Raw genomic sequence first — 16,985 nt, 5'->3', positions numbered from 1 at the left:
CAAATCAACCCATGGCAAAACAATAGGGCAACCATGACACTTCACAATTATTCAAGATGGCGGCGCCCGGGATATTTGAAAACCAAAACAACCGTTTTTAAAAGTTTTTTCCATTGGAAAACTTTTAAACAATTTTGATTGTGAGCATTATGTTAACTATGATAAAGATATGTTCCTGTTTTAGTGGAGGTTTCCTTTAAAACGTTTAGTTCACGAAGGTGTAAGACTGACGGCCGTTGACTTTAGGATCCAGGCGCGGATCCAGGATTTTGAAATGGGAGGTGAATTTTTGTAATAATGTAATAGAACCAAAGCCTGGATGAGGTGTTTGAGGGATAAGAAAAAAAAAAAAAAAGAAAGAAAGAAGGGGGGACTCAGAAAAAGGATGGGGGGGGGGGGGGGTGAAAATTCACCCATTTCACCTCCCCTGGATCCGCGCATGGGATCAAGGTGAATATTGTGTCCCAGCCCGTGCCTTTATGTGTTTAGCTTCTTTAACTCATTTTCTACTGCGCAAAAGTCTATTTTGTTGAATTTGAAGTTAAGACTTTTATGAGAATGGCGAATGGCTTCCACGCTCAAATTCATGTAGAAGTCTTGTTCGTAACGTTGTAGGACATGCTGCCCCCAATTTCATATGCCGTTGTTGAGAGGTAATTTACAAATACTTCCGCTACATTTCTTTGGTCGCTAATTATTATTATTTTTTTATTTTATTTTATTTTATTTTATTTTAAATAAATTATAAATTACAGATTCAATCTCTCCACTAGTTCCTTTTCATCTAATGCGTTTGGCAGATCCTTCTTGTTTCCAAGAACTAATACTGGAATACCAGCTAACTAAGGTTTCTCTAACAGTCCATGGAGTTCGTTTCTTGAAGCTTCTAGTTTATCATGATCAGCAGCGTCCACCATATATACAATGCAATTGACACCTCTGCAGTATCTTTCCCACATGCTCCTAAATCGTGGTTGACCTCCAAGGGTGGATTGTTATCTTAGGATAAAACGCCTTACATTATAAATAACTAGAAAGAGAGAGACAAACAGACACAACAACAACAACAACAACAAACAGTAAAACAACAGGCAAGTAGGCTTATCGAGTTGGTATGAGCACCCATTTCTTTTTAAAATAGTCTTTCGTGTTTTTAATTTTCCTTTCTATTCCGCGCTTGAGAACAATTTTGTTCTTAAACCCAGTAGTTTCTGGATTAATTTGGCTTCTTCTGCAGTCCTACAAAAACAATTTCCCGACGATAACAAAATAATTGAGTAAATTAAGTAAAGGGCATTGTTGCGATATTATTCCATATAAAACATTTTCCAAAGAGAGGTGTACCCGTTGATTGGATAAAAAATGCCAGTAAGACTCAAAATCAGTCCAGAAATGTCTGGAATGTGAACAGTGATAAAAAAGTGGCTTAAAGTTTCTGACTGAGCCTTCCAAAAACTGCACAGATCATTCGGTCTAAAACCGATTTTGTGCAATTTTGTGTTGGTGTAGAGTATAGAGGTAAGAACTTTGTATTGAAAGGCCTTGACGTATGATTCGAGGGCAACACGGTGAGGTAAAATAAAAAAGTGTTTTATTTGATCAGAAGAAAAATTAAAATTTCTTTGCAGTGTATGGACTATATAGGGTGGCTGCGCTTTCTTTCCGACAAGAAGTGAATAATAATCTTTTGATTTCTTTTCCAATACGTCAAAGACGTTGTATTCCGTCACAAATGTGAGGGCTGTTATAGACGGAGACTTATTGGTACCTTTTAAATGGGGTGGTATAGAATGACGAGGGCCGGCCCACTGCAGAAAGTTAGTTTTCTTTATAGTTTTTGAGAATATGCTGTAAGATTGTCTGTTGCCAAGGTCCAGTAGAAGGTTATGTGTGTAAACAATTCTACAATCAAAGTAGTTTTTGTAAAAAACTGGTTTTTTATCTATACGTATTTCTCTGTTATTCCAAATAATATTTTCCCAATCTTTTTCTGAAGCGAACGTTTCGCGAAATTCTGACCACCATGACAAAAGTTCATGGTAAAATGGGGAAGAAATTATATAATCTTTGATATCATAATTACAATTCATGAAGAACAAACCACCGAAGGGTTGTAATTTGTGTCCCAGATATCTCTTCCATATTCCATCATTATTATTAAAAATCCTTCCTAGCCATGCTAACCTTAAAGACTTCACCAGGCACTCTAGATCAATCATTTTTAGACCACCCTCCGAATATTCATTTATTGTTGACACTCGAGTTACCTTATCTGTGCCGTTCCATAGGAATTTGAATATCATTTGATTCAATTGTTTAACCACTTCCTTAGGTGTGGGTAACACAGAGCAGATGAAAACAAACTTTGGAATAAGAAATGATTTGATTATTGTAATTTTACCATATATAGATAAATTCCTCGACGACCAAATGTTTATAAGTTTTTTAATGCTATCCAGTCGTTCAATAAAGTTTTTTTCCTTAAGCAGGTGTTGATCATAAGTAAAGTGAACTCCCAATGCTTTAACAGGTTCATCAGACCATTTGATGCCAAATGGCTTTTCATTGTTGTTTTTGGATGATCCAATCCACATGCCTTCAGTTTTTGTATAATTAATTTTAAGGCCAGAGATGCTTTCAAAACTGTTTAGTAGGTCAAACAATATTTTTGCAGAATTAGTATCAGAAAGAACAGCCGTGGTATCATCAGCGTATTGTAAGAGTTTTGTTTCTTCTTTCCCAATACTAATTCCTTTTATACCGGGGTTCTGCCGAATGGCAATTGCTAGCGTTTCCACTGCTACGATAAAAAGGTAGTGAGAGAGAGGGTCTCCTTGGCGAACACCGCGTTCAAGCGAGAATACATTTAACGCCATACCGTTATTTATGATGCAGCTTTGTATATTCTTGTAAAACGTTTTCACCCAGTGAATGAAGTCTGGCCCAAGGTTAAATATCTCAAGGCACCGGTATAGGAAGTTCCATTCAACGCTATCGAAGGCTTTTTTGAAATCAATAAATACCAGTAGGCCTGGGTTTTTTTTCTCGGCAGTAAATTCTATTATATCATAAATTGATGTAATGGTTTCTCCTATAAAGCGATCTTTAGTCATTATTTTTGTGTCCACATTAACAAGGGAGATTGGACGCCAATTTTCAAGTAGCGAGCGATCTTTCCCTTTCTTTTCAATAAGGGTAATGACTGCTTGTTTTTGTGAGCAAGACATTTCGCCCTTGTCAAAGCACTCATTTGCAAACTTAATGAAACGATCACTAATTAAATGCCAGAACTCTTTATAAAAATCTATTGGAATGCCATCATTTCCTGGGGTTTTGTTGTTGTGAAAGCTATCAAGTAGACGAAAGCATTCTTCCGACGAGATCCTACCTTCACAAGAGCGTTTTTGTTCTTCAGAAAGTTTTGGTATGTTTAGCTCACTCAGGAAGGAAGAAATATTCTGAGCGACATTCTGATCTCTATGACTACTTTTATAAAGTTCACGGTAAAATCCTTCCTGTTCCTTTAATATGCACATTGGGTCTGTTTCAATTGTACCGTTTATGTTAAGTTTCCTAATATGTTTTTTAACATGATTTCTTTTTTCTCCATTCTCATGCCATCTAGCTCGTGCACGTATTATTATTCCTTTTGTTTTATGGTCATAAAATGACTCAAGTCTCTCACGGGTTTCATAATAACGGGTTGCATTAACGTCATCTGGATTTCTTTCAAATGCTAGCTTTGCCTCATTTAATTCTTTTTCTAAAGTTGATTCTCTCTCGTTCCTTTGCTTCGCTTTTCTTTTCGAGTGACAAATGGCATGAGCCCTTATGTTAAATTTAATCCACTCCCAAACGCTGCGATCATCTGACAGATCCTTCCGTCCTTCCGCCGTCCATATTGGGATCATTTCAGTGATACTATCTATGTATTCTTCATCGGCCAACAAAGAACAATTCATCTTCCATTGACCCGGCCCTTTGATCTCGTTTTGAAGTTTTCCAATTTCTAAGAAAATTGCATCGTGGTCTGTTCTTATTGCCGGAATTATATCAGTTGATCGTACTAAATCATTTAAGTTGTTCGAAATCAGCCAGTAATCCAGCCGGCGGTTTTTGACTCCATGTGAAACTCATTGTCTCTGGATTTTTAACTCTCCACATATCTACCAAATCGAGTTCGGTTTGTAAACAGTCAATACAAGCTGTAACTGATTTTCGTTGATTTAAAATGCCTCCCCGCTTATCAACAACAGGATTGAGGGGACAGTTAAAGTCACCTCCCATTATGATATTTTCTTCAGAATCTAAATTTTCATTCCTTAAAATAATAACAAGATTTTTCAAGAAATTTATAATCTCTTTGTCCTTATTTGGCGCATATAGATTTATCAACACATATGATGTTTCTTTTATAACAGCCTTTAGAATAATATATCTCCCTAAAGGATCTACGATCTTTTAACAAACGGTACAATCAAATCCGCTTTTGATCATAATTGCAACTCCACGAGAGTTTGAGGTGCCGTGACTAGTGTGCAGCTCTGCTCCCCATTCGTTTGTCCAGTGGGAGTCGGTTTGAACCGTCGAATGAGTTTCTTGTAAAAAAATGATATCTGCTTGGCGCTTCCGACACCAACTAAAAATTGATCTTCGTTTTTTAAAATTACTTATGCCCTTTACGTTAAGCGAGATTAATGTAAAAGAATCATCCATTAGAATCTATTTTGACGTGCAAATGGGACTGCGGACACCAAAGAATAAAAACAAGAGTGTTACCAATGCCTGAAAGTAAATATGGAAAAACTGGTGCTCGATATCGTAAAATGCTTACCGTATAAGTCAACAATACATTACAGTACGGTAAGCTCCTAACAAAACAAAAAACTAAATTTTGCGAATACATAAAACACACACACACAAAAAAATTAATAGACACGGCACAGTACACACACACAACAATCAACGCAAATAAATTTCGTTTGGTGAGACGACCAGATAACATGAAATATTTATGTTATGCCTCCTAAAGACCAGAAAAAATAATAAAAGCGTAGTTTGCAACCATTCGCTGTTATATAGCACAAGAATAGACTTATCTCAAGTTGGTTAAAGAAGCCTAGATCAAAATGAGACACAGTGAATGAATGCCTTTTTAGCCGTGACATCAAGATGCCAAATTTCCAAATCCCAACGGTCATTAATTCTTACAGGTCTGGAATCCTCTTTTTTCCGAGCAAATATTTTACCGTCTACTGTTCAAACTTGATTTAACTTTCGTGCTCTTTTCATATTTCTTGCCGAGGCTAAAAGTTCCTGTCGTTTCTGGGTAAGATTTTCGATGATGAAAATTCTTGCCTCAGAGTCAAAACGCCCAGAGCCAAAGATCCCTGATAAGTTCGTGTTCTTTAAGTTAAGCCTGCTCCGATAGAATTCTCTTTTCTTTTTATGAGAAGTGAACCTCACAATAATAGGCTTATTAGCAGGAGGTTGCCTGTACAATCTGTGCACAATGTCGATGTCGTTGTCAGATACATCAACCGAAATCTTTTGCCCTACCTTTATAACAATTTCTCTCAGGTTCTCACCTTCGCATTCTGGTATTCCATGAACCTCGACGTTGAATTTTCTTGTGTATTGTTCGAGAGTATCATGATCGAATTCAAGGTTTTCAACTTGTCGTTCTAAATCGTGGATGGTTTTTTCGGCTGTTACAAGCTTATGCTCCAGATCATTCGTCTTCAGCACGAGACTCTCATTTCCTTTCTTGATTTCTGCAACATTCTTCTCATTGAACTGCAGGGAAGCTTTCAGCTCGTCGATATCTTTTCTTATCTCCTGGTTTTCGTTTAGAATTCTAGCGACATCCGTCTGAATTGCTTTTAGAATTTTCCATATTTCGCTTATACTCGGCTTATCGTAAGAATTATCTGCAGTACCTGTGTTCTCAGACATCGGAGTCAACTGAGTCTGAGCACTAGAACTCGAAGCGTTTCTTTCAGTCGAATTTAGTCGCTTTGCATCGGGAGAATTTCCCTCACTGGAGGCGCTGCTTAACTGACTTCGTTGTCTTCTTCTATTTCTTGTCATTTTTCCGATTTGACTTCATTTTCCCGGTTGTGTGGAGGCAAAAACTACACTTCACCGAAACACACGTCTGCCAACCTCGGCCATCTCGGCCGCAGTCCTAATTATGATCCGTATGAAAATGTCTACTTTTTGAACTTAGAAATGGTTGAAGGTCTTAAAGAAATCTCTAGGCTTCGTTTTTAACTCACTGGACTCCTGTGGCCAATAATTTCTAATGGCTTTTCTTCTCTCCCTTTTAGCAATGTTTCTCCACTTTCTTTTAAGCTCCCAAGTCTCAGCTGAACAATTTCGCACTTATATTTGTGCATAGTTCCTGTTCTGTTTGATGGCTGTTTTGCACTCATTTGTCATGTAGGGCACGTCTTTAATCTCTGACTTTTATTTCCTTTTCGCATTTTGCTCATCTAAAGCACTTTCAAGCAAAACAAACCAGAACTCATACTGATCGTCATGCGAGTCAAAAATCTCTCCAACGCTCCACGGGCCAGTGGCCATACTTTCATTTAGCAACTCCATATTTCCGTCTTTAAGGCTCTCGACTGATATGATCCTTTGCTTGTGTTGATACACTGATTTTGTGAACAGGCTGTAAATAAGATGATGATCGCTGATTTCAGGTTTTATGACACAACACTGTCTAAAGGTTTCCGGTTTTCGTGTTAAAATTACGTCTGGCAATGTCTTCGATGTTTTGGTTATCCTAGGCTTGTTGGTTTTGTGATCAAACATTGTAAGTCGTGCACTTCTTCAAGATCAAGCAAAATTTTCCCTGCGGTTGCGTTGTAGTCTGTCTAAGTTTAAATCACCAGCGATTACCATGGCTTGCTTCTCAATAGCTGCCCACAAGCAAATGTCATTCAATTCATCCTCAACCATTGTTAGATGTTGATGCTCAGCCTGAACAGCTTCAATAGCCAGTGCTTCCATGGCCCTATATTTCTTGGGTAGTTTTAACTCTTTTGAGGGTATATTGGAGTGGAAGTACGGTAGAAGCCGGCCACCTCCTTTTTTTCTGTCTCCACGATACATCTAATACTCAGGTAACTTGAATTGGCCTTTCGGATATGCCTTACCAATTTTGGTTTCAGAAATAAAAATAAACTGCGCTCTCAGTTGACCGCTGCCTTTTACCTCATCAAATTTGTTTTGCAGGCTATTTATGTTAAGATGAATGAGAAGGGCCTCATTCGGTTGTTGTTTTCTCTTCTGGATGGGATGATACAGCTTTGTGAATCCATCATGCCTTTCGAGATCTAAACCATTGTCTTAGGTGTCAATGTCTGCAATGTTTCTGTTTCTGTTTCTGTTTTATTAATCGGTAACGCTTGTTTCCATAACAACCCATGTAACTAAAATGTACAAGCAAATAATCAATCTTATGACGCAACTTACAAGTTCAACGTTATGCAATTACACATCTATAAATAAAAAAAGGAATTAATAAATAAACAAATAAAATAAATAAATAAATAAATAGACTAGATAAATAATGAAATAATCAATTACATGTACAATTATTGTACAGAAACAGAAACAGAAACAGAATAATTGTGAAGTGTCATGGTTGCCCTATTGTTTTAAAACAAAAGCTCTTTGTGAAGTACAAAAGAGCAACCATAACATGTCACAATTATTCAAAATGTCGGCGCCCAGGAAATTTGAAAACCAAAACAAGCGTTTTTGAAATTCATTTATTTAGGATACAGACAATTCCATTGGAAAATGTTTGAACAATTTTGATTGTAAACATTATGCTAAATATTTTTAAGTTGTATTCTTGTTTTAGTGGAGGTTTCCTTTAACACTTATATTCAAAGTGGGCAGTGGGCAGTGGCCAAGAAACTGGAAGAGGGGAGTCTGGACCCCAGCTTTCAAAAAGGAAGTCATGGCTGATTGTTTTACTAAATTATAGACCAGTAACAGTCCTGAACGCAGTAACAAAAGTTTTAGAATCACTACTCAGCAAACAAATCACACAGAGATTTGATACTCACTTATATGGCAACTGTCCGCTTACAGGAAAACGCACACCTGCGAAACCAACCTAATCCGCGTAAGAGAGGACTGGAGAAAAGCAATGGATAACAAAGAATGCGTAGCGGTTTCGTCAACGAGCATGAATAAAGCATTTGACTCGTTGCATTATGCGCTAATGATTAAGAAACTTGAAGCCTACGGATTCTCTCACATGTCCTTAGAACTAATGCGTTCCTATTTCATCGGGCGTAAAAACTGTGTTAAAATCAACGGTGTAACAAGCACATGGAAAGACCAGCTAAGGGGCTGCCTGCAAGGTTCATCACTCGTTCCGTTGCTATGGAACTTGTTTCAAAATGGCTTATCTTTAAACGTACGCACCGGTAACTTGCTCATGTATGCTGATGACCATCAGGTCTATAAAAGTGGATGTAATATTACGGCCGTGATCTATCAAATCAGAGAAAAGGCGGAAAATGTATCGCAATGTTACAAGGTGAATCTCCTCCATGCTAACCCAAAAGTACCAAGTTTTACCAGTGACGAATCCAACCGCTGACAAGGCAGCAAAGAATGAGTGTACCCTCGAGATCGATAATCAACAACTCAAAACAACCGCTAATTTAAGAATTCTTGGAGTAAACATAGATGATCAACTCACCTTCACTGAACATATAAGCGACATCTGCAAAAAACCGAGTAAGAAAATGGGGGTGTTATCGAGGCTTCGCAACCTAATCTCATCCAAGACCAAGCTTTAACTGTACCTAACAGCAATTCTTTCTCATCTGACATATTGCCAGATCGTATGGCATTTTTGTAAATAATGTGAGAGGCGAAAACTGGAGAGACTGCAAGAACGCGCTCTAAGAGTAATTGACAACTGCAGGATAGACACTTATGAAAATCTTCTACGCCGTGCAAAGCTGCTTGCCCTTTCTGTACAACAAGCGGCTTCAAGACGTAATTTTAATGTATAAAGTTAGAAATGGCTTGGTGCTTGATTACATAGTTGAAAATTTTAATACTGCAAACAAAGGTTACTCCTTAAGAAATGCTGCATTTGAAATAGCTTGCTACTCTACAGTAAGGTACGGAAAACATTCGATCATATATCAGGGGAGGCGCGGTGGACTAACGGTTAGCGTGCTGGACTCCGGTTCGAGCGGTCCGCCTTCGAGCCCTGGCCGGGTCATTGCATGTGTTGTGTTCTTGGGCAAGACACTTTACTCTCACAGTGCCTCTCTTCAACCAGGCGTATAAATGGGTACCGGCAAATGTAATGCAAGGGGGTAACCCTGGGATGGACTAGCATCCCATCCAGGGAAGAGTAGAAATACTCTTAGTCGCTTCATGCAACAGTAACCGGAGATAAGCGCCGTCCTGATGGGCCACTAGGCTCGTAGCAGACTTTATATATTAGGGTCCATATCTTTGGTCCAGACTATCCTTACGTGATCGACGGCGACGATATATTTTAGAAAAAACATTAGAAAGAAAGAGCTGACAGCTCTAATTGAGGGCACGTGCATCAATCGCAATACATTCACCACCTAACCAGGTTTGCAATGGAATCTTATTTTATCTCTCTTTTTCTAGTGACTGTTGCTCAATTGAATTGTTAGACTTGTCAATGTTTTGGATTAGTCGAGACTAAGTAATTATAAATTTGTAAATATTTTACATTTTCTCTGAATCAAGCAAGATGGTATTACAAAAAGAAAACATGTACAGTCTTTAAACTCTGACCAGGAGCGTATCAATGGGAGCATCTATCTCCCGTAGAAACTTAGCCTAGGAGTCAACCCTTTCCCTGTAGATTTATTTGTAGAAAGCCTCCCTTGGGAGATTCAGCACGCCGACAGCTGCAAAAGCCCATCAAGACAGAGCTATCTCAGCGTCAAGGGAAATATGATACCTTTCGCGGGGGAAAGCGGTTCGTAAAAATAAAATTACTCGAGAAAGGGTTGACTCAAGGAATTAGTTTAGATAGAGTGTTCCTTGTTGAGCTCCTGATACTCAATGCATACTAGTTTAGATATCAAGCATCACCCCTCTTTTCTAGTTTTGAACCTTCTGGAAGTTTTCCTATTAATCATTTTTCGCGGTCTTTAAATTTTAAATGCATAGTATCCAATTAAGAGATTTAAAAACCTCTATTTCCAAGTTTTTTTAGCTTCTATAAGTTCTAACCCTAAGAAATTACCAAGTCTTGAAATCTTTTTCCTCGGTCCCTCCGTGGCTAAATCTCAGCAACAACAACAAGTTAACATATTAAGGACAATCAATTCATTGATCCTGGGCCTTTACATGTAAACAAAAAACAGCAAGAACAACGAATCTTTATTTACAATAATAATCATTTAAAATTTGATAGCCATCCCGCAGGTAGCAGTGCTAATCGAGGCGGGAGTCTCTTTAATAGGACGTTTAATAGGGTTTTTTTGTTGTTTGTTTTTGTTTTTGTTTTTGTTTTGTTTTTTTTTTTTGTTTTTTTTTCACAGAAAAACTATAGTCTACGTATATTACCTACGAGATGAGCTAGTAGACCATTTTACAGCTATGACTGCGTTTCCTGTCACCTATGAATTGAAGGGAGGCTGCCGTTGGCCTTGTTTTGATAAAAACCCCTTTACTTTTCTTATGTAAATGAAGACCAGTTAGCATTAGAAAAACACGATTTACACGACAAAAGCAGTGTACTCTGTCTGCATCAAGAAAAAGTCAACGCCAGCCTCACTGCTATACATAGGCCAGGTCACTAAGCAAACAATTGCAAAGAAAGGTCTATTTCCACTGTTTTTGCTTCTAGAAATTTGCCTAACAAGTATATTTTGCTTTGGGCCTCATTACAAAATGTCAGAAATCCATATTTAGACACTTTCCAATCAACAATTTGCCATTTCTTTTATTGCAGGATTTTTCTGCACCAAGGGTCCATTCTTCAATCCATAGAAAGATACTAAAGCGATTTACTACTTTCAGTGCCTATTAATTAGGAGATCAGGCAACTTTGTCATAAACTCAGTTACTTAAGATTAAGAAAAAGAATGATTGTGGCCAAGAGAAAATGAGAGGACAGAGAGGGAGGCTCCCGGTCCAGCCGTTGGGATATGTCATGTCCACGAAAGTTATTTTTAGTCGAGCGGAAGTCTTTGTTCTAGCGGAAGTCTGTCTTCCGAGACGTCCGCATGCATTTTGAAAAGACATGATGAATATTTATTCATCAGCCTTCCACGTGCGCCGCCATTTTCTCTTTTCACTAAGAACCTGAGAGCGAGGCAAGACTGCATGCGGACGTCTCGGAAGACTGACTTCCGACTTCCGCTCGTCTAAAAATAACTTTCGTGGACATGACATATCCCGGCCAACGCCGTGAGACTCCCTCTCTGTCCTCCCATTTTCTCTTGTTGAGGCACATAGTAGAGTCGACATTGACTGTTTAGTCTTGTTGGAAAGGAAAAAAGATATTTTCATGAAATGGGAAGCTAGTGCAGTTAACAGATTTAAAGAAGTATACTTGTCACCAGATTAATGCCAAAAGAAAAAAAAAAGAAAAAAAAAAAACTGAAAAGCATACCCCAAAGAATTGGAGATATAACTAAGTATTCAAGGCCAAATAAGAAGACAGCTTGATCCTTACTTATGGAAGAAGACCATTATGTCAAGTCCTTGATTTCTCTTTAACTGATTAACCTCTCCTGGTATAAAAGCTTTAAAAAATCAGTATCTTAGTATTACTTGAGTCTTATGGTAAAATAAGTTCACATATCTTTTGTCTTCGTAGATCGCCACTGAGGTTAACGAAAATGACGTATTGATGCATCAGAGTCCAACAAGTGGTTTCCTCACGTTCTGGACGCCGTTTCTAAAATAATAATAATAATAATAATAATAATAATAAACGGTGATAGTGGGGTTAAATAAATAGGAATTTAGTTCTGATTGCTAAATGACAAAAGAAAAATATCTGAATCCATGAAACTGTCCGTCTGTGCTTAGTTATAATAGCTGCTGCAACAATTCCTATCAAACTAATTGTCACTTTGACGTGTAGAATGTACGTTAACCGGCAATAAATGATTTCCTGCCAGATCATGGCAAGATTTTAATTGCTAAAATATGCAAGAAGGCAAGTGCCTGACCCGTTGAATGCAGACAACATTTATTCCAGTGGCCATCCAAAGCAGTTTGTATTACTACTTTGGCGACGACTTTTGAAATGACTTCTCAGTGAGGAGCTTACTGGTTCCTCTCGAGAACTTGTCGATAGAATGTAGAATGTAGTTCTTCTCGGTAACTAAAATTATAATCGAAGAGCACTTACCATCCTTTTCGAGTTCTTGAAGCCCAAATTCAAACGTGACATCATCGCCAATTAGCACAAATGGCGCCCAGTATTTGAGGTCGGAATACTTCTTTGTCTCCCGAAGAGATTTCATAGCATGGCAGAGAGCTAAACTGGCACTTTTTCTATCTGCCAAGTGTTGATAGAAACATTTCATAAACAGCAAGGTCGCCTCGTCATCAATCGCCCAGAGTGACACTAGAACAGACCGGGCACCAGCACACAGGAAAGCCCTAGCTATTCCAACCACACCCTCAGAATTTATCTCTCCCTGACCACTATGACAGCAACTCAGCACAACCAGTCTTGCCTGCAGACGAACTGCATGAACATCACTCATTGTTAACAAGTAATCTTCCTTTTCAGGGAACTGGGATGTGCGTTTTGGATTTGGGGCGAAAGCAATTTCTCCAAATTCGGGAACCCCATGTGCGGCTATATGGATTAAAGCAGCTGATTTCATTCTTTTCAGCACCTCATTTTTTGTTGCATTTCTGCCAGTAAGAGGTGCAGTTCGCAGAAGTTCTCCAATCATCTCCACCTCTTCCTTGGCGCATGGCAATTGTTCAAACATGGGTGCACCGGTGCCGTAAGTGACTTCCTTTAAACATGGATCTCCCACTAGCATAGCTTCATTTTTAGCGTGGAAGTAGTAAGGTGCACCAACAATCACTTTTAAAGTGGTTAGCGAGGGAACGGTACGAATCCTGACAGATTCACTCAATGCAGAATAAGGCGCCAAACAAAATGGCCCATCGGGAACAAAGACTAAGTTTTCACCTTGAAGCAAATCTTCAATGGGATTGACTAAGACATCATACAATGGCTGCAAAACATTGCCGGAGAACTTCGAGGAAGGAGAGGTTTCCTGAACGGCTTCTCTTGTATAAGAGGATTCTTTGTGTTATCGGTCAAGCGAGCGATTCTCGCAGCGGGCAACATCCCCTGAGCTAATCTGTTTGAAAGTAGCTTTCATCAGTGATTCAGCACTTTTATCTTTGATTTCCTTTTGCCTAAAGTGTATCATGTCAGTTTTTCTCAGCAGCCAGAAACTGATTGTGCTCCCTTGAAGTACCATGAAAACTGTTTGTGAAGAAAGATATCCTAATACAGCAGAGGCATTTTCTTTCGTCGCAACTTCCGAGGAGGGTTCCTCATTAACGCCGTATTGCACTTTCAAAATGTCTGTCAAAGCCTGCGCGCGTCCTTGCTCAGCAGCATACAAGGCCTGATCAACCTCTCCGTTCTTCAAAAGCGCTGTCCACAGGGCAGTGTACGCATGCTGTTTTGTGTGACGAAAGCTTATTTTCAGTGCATCCTCTGACTGAAGAAGACGCCTTGTTTCATCAAAATGTTTTATGCTCAAGCGATAGTAATTAAGAGCTGTGCAAATGGAGCCTGAAGATTCATGGGCAAGACCAAGATTATAACATGCGCGTCCCTGCCCTACTTGATTCCCCGTTTCTTTGGCAATACTAAGATGTTGTTCGTTATATAAAATTCCATTTTCAAGCTCACCCTTGCTGAAATAGGCAATGCCGAGACTGCCGTAGGCTCTTTCCTCCCCTGCTCTATCTTCTACATCTTTTGCAATACTAAGATCTTGTTTGTAGTACAGTATGGCTTGCTTGTAATTGCCCAGACTGTAATAGGCATCACCGAGATGACCATAAGCTTTTCCCTCCCCGGCCTCATCCTCTATTTCCTTAGCAATGTTAAGATGTTGTTTGTGGTACTCCATGGCTTGCTTAAAATTGCACATCCCGCAAAAGACATTGCCAAGATTGGCATAGGCTATTCCCTCTCCGGCCCTATCCCCTACCTCTTTCACAATACTAAGATTTTGTTTATAGTACTCTATGGCTTGCTTTGTTTTACCCACACAGAAATAGGCATTGCCAAGATTCCCATAGGCTATTCCCTCCCCTGCCCTATCCCCTACTTCTTTTGCTATGCTAAGATGTTGTTTGTGGTACTCTACGGCTTCCTTAAAATTGCACATACTGTTATAAGCATTGCCAAGATTGCCATAGGCTCTTCCCTCCCCGGCCCTATCCTCTATCTCTTTCATAATACCAAGACCTTTTTTTTGGTACTCCGTGGCTTCCTTAAAATTGCCCATGCTGTGACAGGTATTGCTGATATTTCCATAGGATTTTCCCTCCCCGGCCCTATCCCCTACTTCTTTTGCAATGCTAAGATGTTGTTTGTGATGCTCTATGGCTTTCTTAAAATTGCCCATACCGTCAAAGGCAATGCCGATATTTCCATAGGCTATTCCCTCCCCGGCCCTATCCCCTACTTCTTTTGTAATGCTAAGATGTTGTTTGTGGTACTCTATGGCTTTCTGAAAATTGCCCATACTGCTATAGGCATTGCCAAGATTGCCATAGGCTCTTCCCTCCCCGGCCCTATCCTCTACCTCTTTCACAATACCAAGACTTTTTTTATGGTACTCCATGGCTTGCTTAAAATTACCCATACTGTAATAGGCATTGCCGAGATTACAATAGGCTATTCCCTCCTCGGCCCTATCCCCTACTTCTTTTGTAATGCTAAGATGTTGTTTGTGGTACTCTATGGCTTTCTGAAAATTGCCCATACTGCCATAGGCATTGCCAAGATTGCCATAGGCTCTTCCCTCCCCGGCCCTATCCTCTACCTCTTTCACAATACCAAGACTTTTTTTATGGTACTCCATGGCTTGCTTAAAATCACCTATACTGTAATAGGCATTGCCGAGATTACAATAGGCTCTTCCCTCCCCGGCCCTATCCTCTACCTCTTTCACAATACCAAGACTTTTTTTATGGTACTCCATGGCTTGCTTAAAATCACCCATACTACAATAGGCATTGCCGAGATTACAATAGGCTCTTCCCTCCCCGGCCTTATCCTCTACTTCTTTCGCAATGCCAATATGTTGTTTGTGGTACTGTATGGCTTGCCTAAAATTCCCCATACTGTAATAGGCGTTACCTAGATTGGCATAGGCAGATCTCTCCATCACCCTTAACCCTATTTCCTTAAAAATGCTTGATGCCTCTGTGTAGTTCTGTATGGCCTTTCTAAAATTGGATATGCCATAATGATAGTTGCCTATATTGAAAAGAGCGAGACCCTCAGCTTTTCGGTCTTCGTCTTCTTCCGCATTACTAAGCTTTTGCATATGCTTTTCCAAAACTTTCAACTTTCTATCTACCATTGTTGATAATCAGAATTTGGAAGGTACTCTTTAAAAGTAGGGGTGTGCAAGGAAGAAAAGTAGGTAGTCGAAGACTGCCTAGGTCTGTTTTCACAAAGTCAGTGGTGCTGAAACAATAAAAGGAATAACATTTTATTTGTATAACTTATCGACACTATACACCAGAAAACAACATTGCTTGCTTTCTGAGGGAAGGGTTTTTATGGTTTAGAAACATGTGCAAGATCTACATAATGTTTGTCTCAACTGAATTTCCGTCAGCTATGAAAGGTTCAATATAATCTATCTCCCCTGTGTGTTACATAGGTCAAGGAATTTGCAGCATAGTTGCTGGTTCAACGACTGTCATATCCACGGAATTTTAACTTGATGCTATGGCGTAAAGTTTTAAATGCATTGCGTCTACCTCAGATGTTATTATTATGTGATAAGCCCATGTTCCTTGCATAGACATCATTGTTTAAATATTCTACCCACGACCTTTTCACGTTCCTTTTTCTTGGGATGCTCTCTAAAGGCATTGAACACCAGCAGCTCTTATTTCTAAATGAGGATTAACACGGCGGCATAACTGATATGATACAGACCTAAAGCAGCAATCTGTTTATTTAATTTATTCAAGTTACGACAAAACAATGTTTTCTTTTACACAACTTCATTACAACACTTAAAAAGAAGTTCATCAACACTAAATCAGATAATACACTAAGGAATCATACAATAGGTAATTAACACTTACACTAACGAACTAGACGAGTGGCTAAAACGGTTTACAGACTGGTGAAAAAAATAATTTCGTGACAGGCTGATGGGATTGACCTAAGAGTTTTCTTGGCACACTTGTAGTATGAGTTGCCTTATAGTGTGACAGACCCCATACTGCATATAGAGTGTGTATCAGATTGCAAGTCTTTTTTGGATGCCATAAAATGCAACAAATTGATCAGCAAGAAGAGGTTACACAGCTGCCAGCCATCAAGGAAAGTTTTAGCAAAGAACATGTCAGTGATGTTAAATGGGTTGAGGCCAGTGAGCAACTTGCCGATTGCCTAACAAAGCATGAATCCTCTCCAGTCAAATCGTTCATCACCTTTGAGATTGCCATGCTAGCATGAAATTGACATTGAAAAGAACAACGCACTTCAAAGGAAAACTGTTCACTTGAGTTTATTAAGAAGCTTCTGTTACAAATGTTTAATTATACTTGACATTCTTTTTTTTCAACTTAAAAGCAGATGAATTATGATTGCGTACCCTTCGAGAATTGTGGGGTATTATGGGGTGGACGGCTGTTGGCAAAACGTTTTTCGCTGTGTGGTTGTGCGCAAGTTTAATAAAGTTGAGTTTTTTATCCGTGTCCAACGC

The 16,985-nt window shown here is 39.1% G+C and overlaps 1 protein-coding gene across 1 annotated transcript; it reads right to left on the bottom strand.

Moving 5' to 3' along the window:
* Window positions 1–7,500: 7,500 nt before the first annotated feature.
* Window positions 7,501–15,620, bottom strand: LOC137972793 (tetratricopeptide repeat protein 28-like). The gene is made up of 4 exons (XM_068819507.1): window positions 13,406–15,620; window positions 12,395–13,312; window positions 8,729–8,752; window positions 7,501–7,508 (listed from the first exon to the last, which is right to left on the bottom strand). Exons 1-4 carry the CDS (start codon window positions 15,618–15,620, stop codon window positions 7,501–7,503), a joined length of 3,165 nt encoding a protein of 1,054 aa, XP_068675608.1.
* Between the last annotated feature and the right edge of the window lie 1,365 nt (window positions 15,621–16,985).

This window comes from Montipora foliosa, chromosome 10 (assembly GCF_036669935.1).
Source record: "Montipora foliosa isolate CH-2021 chromosome 10, ASM3666993v2, whole genome shotgun sequence".
NCBI lineage: Eukaryota > Metazoa > Cnidaria > Anthozoa > Scleractinia > Acroporidae > Montipora > Montipora foliosa.
This window is presented reverse-complemented; position numbering and strand designations above follow the sequence as displayed.